The sequence below is a fragment of the Lactuca serriola genome, chromosome 5 (assembly GCF_051521515.1).
Source record: "Lactuca serriola cultivar US96UC23 chromosome 5, Lser_US96UC23_V15, whole genome shotgun sequence".
Lineage (NCBI taxonomy): Eukaryota > Viridiplantae > Streptophyta > Magnoliopsida > Asterales > Asteraceae > Lactuca > Lactuca serriola.
In genome coordinates, this window is record NC_136412.1 from 128,420,019 (window position 1) to 128,423,390 (window position 3,372).

The following is a 3,372-nucleotide window of genomic DNA, read 5'->3' on the forward strand; positions in this document are numbered from 1 at the left end:
GCAGATAGTGACAACTTAGACATCTACTTTGCAGATAAAAATGACAATTCCATGGATTTTGTTTTTTTCTACAAATAATATGACATAAAATATATATATATATATATATATATATATATATATATATATATATATATATATATATATATATATATATATATATAAAGAAATATTTGATATTTACATAAATTCCGATTATGTAATTTGAATAACGAACTTATATATTATATGTAATAAAGATTAAAATATAAACTTAAAAATATAAAAATATAAAAAATAAATAATATATAAGTTGTGGGATTATTATGAAAGTTGAAGGGGGCTAAAACATAGTTTGATTTTGATTTTTATGTGGGGCACAAAAAAAAAACTCATTTTTACAAAAGATTTCTAAATTTAACCTTTTTTTTTTTTTTGAAAAAAAAAAAAAAAAAAAAAAAAAAAAAACTCTAAGTTATTCAGAAAACTTAAATATTGTAGTCGAGTATATTTTGACCAAGAGGAAGCTACGTGCCCCACTTTCAAATTCATTTTAAATGACTTGTGGATCCCTATAAATAGGTTTCAACTCATATATGTTATTAGCAGTAGAAAATAAAAATCTCTGAGAATGTCTTTTAAACAAGAAGTTATTCGCCCCACTGCCAACTTCCATCCCAACATTTGGGGAAATCAGTTTCTCATTTATGAAGAGGTATGTAATTTATTTGAATAAAAACTAACTCGTGCATATTTATTACAATTTTAATGATTTTTGATGAATGAAATATAGCAAGCGGAGGAAGTCGGGATAAAACAAATAGTCGAAGATCTGAAAGAAAAAGTGAGGAAAGATATAAGGGCAGCTCTTGGTGTTCAGATGAAACATACAATATTATTAAAACTTATTGATGCAATCCAACGTCTCGGAATAGCCTATTATTTTGATGAGGAGATTAAGCAAGCCTTGCAACATATCTATGACATATATGGTGATGAGTGGAATGGTGGTAGCTCTTCTCTTTGGTTTCGACTCATGCGACAACAAGGATTCTATGTTTCATGTGGTGAGTACGCACCATAAAGAAAAACAGTAGTTTGTGTGTGTGTGAGACTATATATATCCTCCAATTGAAGCTAACAATCTTTTACGTACCCACAGATATTTTCACTAACTACAAAGACGAAAATGGAGCTTTTAAGGAATCTTTGGCCAATGATGTTCATGAGATGCTTGAGTTATATGAGGCAACATATATGATGGTGAAAGGTAAAGTTATACTAGATGAGGCTCTTGTTTTCGCAAGAGCTCGTCTTGCCGACATAGCAAAGGATCCTCTTCAGAACGACCCTACTCTTTCTACCCACATACTGGAAGCACTACAGCAGCCTATACAGAGAAGGTTGCCAAGACTCGAGGCATTGCGTTACATTCCTTTCTACCAAAAACAAGCTTCTTGTAACGAGTCGTTACTTAAACTTTCCATGTTAGGCTTCAACCTGCTTCAGTCACTGCACAAGAAGGAGCTTAGTGAAGTTTCCGAGTATGCATGCATGCTACCTTATCTTCCCTCGTTTAACTCATTAATATATTCAAGTTATAGATTTATATCCATGTGTTACTTAATTTACTGTAGGTGGTGGAAAGGTTTCAATGTCCCGAAGAATCTACCTTATATACGGGATCGATTGGTTGAATGCTACTTTTGGGCACTTGGTGTATACTTTGAGCCACAATACTCTCGTGCAAGAATTTTCTTAACAAAAGTGCTTGGATTGTCAACAATTCTTGACGATACTTATGATGCTTATGGTATTTTTGAAGAGCTTGAAATCTTTACCGAAGCAGTTCAAAGGTAGTATAATTTGCAGCGTGTTGTATTACACTTACACATAGGCAAACTAACATGTTTAAGTTCTTAAACCCGTTGTTTTGATCACTTATAAGGAGCTTGAAAATTAATTACAGGTGGTCGATTACATGCGTAGATGTTCTTCCGGAGTACATGAAACCGATATACCAGGGACTTATGGATGTTTACAAAGAAATGGAAGAAATCATGGCAAAGGAGGGAAGATCAGATCATGTTGACCATGCCATAGAGTTTGTAAGTTTCAAACCTGTTCATAGTTTCTAATATGTTCATATATACTCCCAGATACATATAACTGTCAACCACAGATGAAAGAGTTCATTCAAAGCTACTTTACTGAAGCAAAATGGGTTAAGGAGGGTTTCAAACCAACAATAGAGGAGCACATGTCAGTTGCATTCGTGAGTTGTGGCTATAGCATGCTTACCGCATCATCATTTGTTGGAATGGATGATTTCGTCTCAGATAAGTCGTTCAAATGGGTTCTCACGAATCCTACTATTGTCCAAGCTTCATGCGTGATTTGTAGATTCAAAGATGATACTGCCAACCACAAGGTGCATCTAGTTTTATTGGCTTACATTGTGTTACATTGCGATTAATTTATCAGTTTTTTCTTATGATCAGCATACGTACGCACCCATTTGTTTTTTTTATAACACTGTGCTAGATTTGGAAGTCTAAATGATGTTAATAATAATAATAATAATGCAGGAGGAACAAGAAAGACAACATGTTCCATCTTCCGTGGAAATTTATATGAATCAATACGATTTCACAGAGGAGTACGTCCATAAGTTGTTGCACCAGAAGGTCGAAGATGCATGGAAAGATATATCCCTGGAGACTCTCATTTGTAAAGATGTTCGAATGTCTCTAATAATGCGTGTCATCAACTTGGCACGGGTGATAGATGTCTTACATGGACATAAAGATCTCTTCACTCATGTGGAAGAAGAACTCATAGCTCATATCAAATCTTTATTGGTTCGTGAGATGAATATATGAGTTCAAATTCTCTGGTCGAGATGCGCTCAAGAAGTAGGTTCTCCATCGTTTTGCAAAATAAAAAAATCAAGATCTGTCGCGGTCATGCGATGCATTATCATGTTTATGTAATAAATTTTAATCTCACATTTGTTTTTCTATGCTACATACAATAATAAAAAGCATTTTATGTTTTATGCTGACTACCGCTATTATGAAAAACCTTTTTAATGACATAGATTGTATGTTATAAAATTGTATAGATAACACTCTAATATATATATATATATATATATATATATATATATATATATATATATATATATATATATATATATATATATATATATATATATATATATATATATATATATATATATATATACTAGGTAAAAACCCGTGGGATCCACGGGTGTTAATGTTAAATAGAAATTAAAATTTAATTATGTAATAAATAATATATCATTAAGTTAGAAAACTTATATAGTATTTTGAAATAACTTTTTTATTTGTAAATATTTAATTACACAAT

At 31.6% G+C, this 3,372-nt stretch overlaps 1 protein-coding gene across 1 annotated transcript; it reads left to right on the forward strand.

Annotated features, from left to right (window-relative positions):
* Positions 1-602: 602 nt before the first annotated feature.
* LOC145051223 (E-beta-caryophyllene synthase-like) lies at positions 603-2,881 on the forward strand. Its single transcript, XM_078999326.1, has 7 exons — positions 603-694; positions 773-1,046; positions 1,142-1,523; positions 1,617-1,835; positions 1,949-2,087; positions 2,162-2,410; positions 2,568-2,881. The coding sequence occupies exons 1-7, from the start codon at positions 611-613 to the stop codon at positions 2,859-2,861; spliced, it is 1,641 nt and encodes a 546-aa protein (XP_078855452.1). The 5' UTR covers positions 603-610; the 3' UTR covers positions 2,862-2,881.
* Positions 2,882-3,372: the final 491 nt, after the last annotated feature.

Bases quoted from the DNA above. Each gene is read 5' to 3' on its own strand.
- LOC145051223 (XM_078999326.1), top strand. From the start codon at position 611: ATGTCTTTTAAACAAGAAGTTATTCGCCCCACTGCCAACTTCCATCCC. The intron at 1,047-1,141 runs GTGAGTACGCAC...ACGTACCCACAG, and splicing joins AGGATTCTATGTTTCATGTG to ATATTTTCACTAACTACAAA. The intron at 1,524-1,616 runs GTATGCATGCAT...AATTTACTGTAG, and splicing joins GAGCTTAGTGAAGTTTCCGA to GTGGTGGAAAGGTTTCAATG.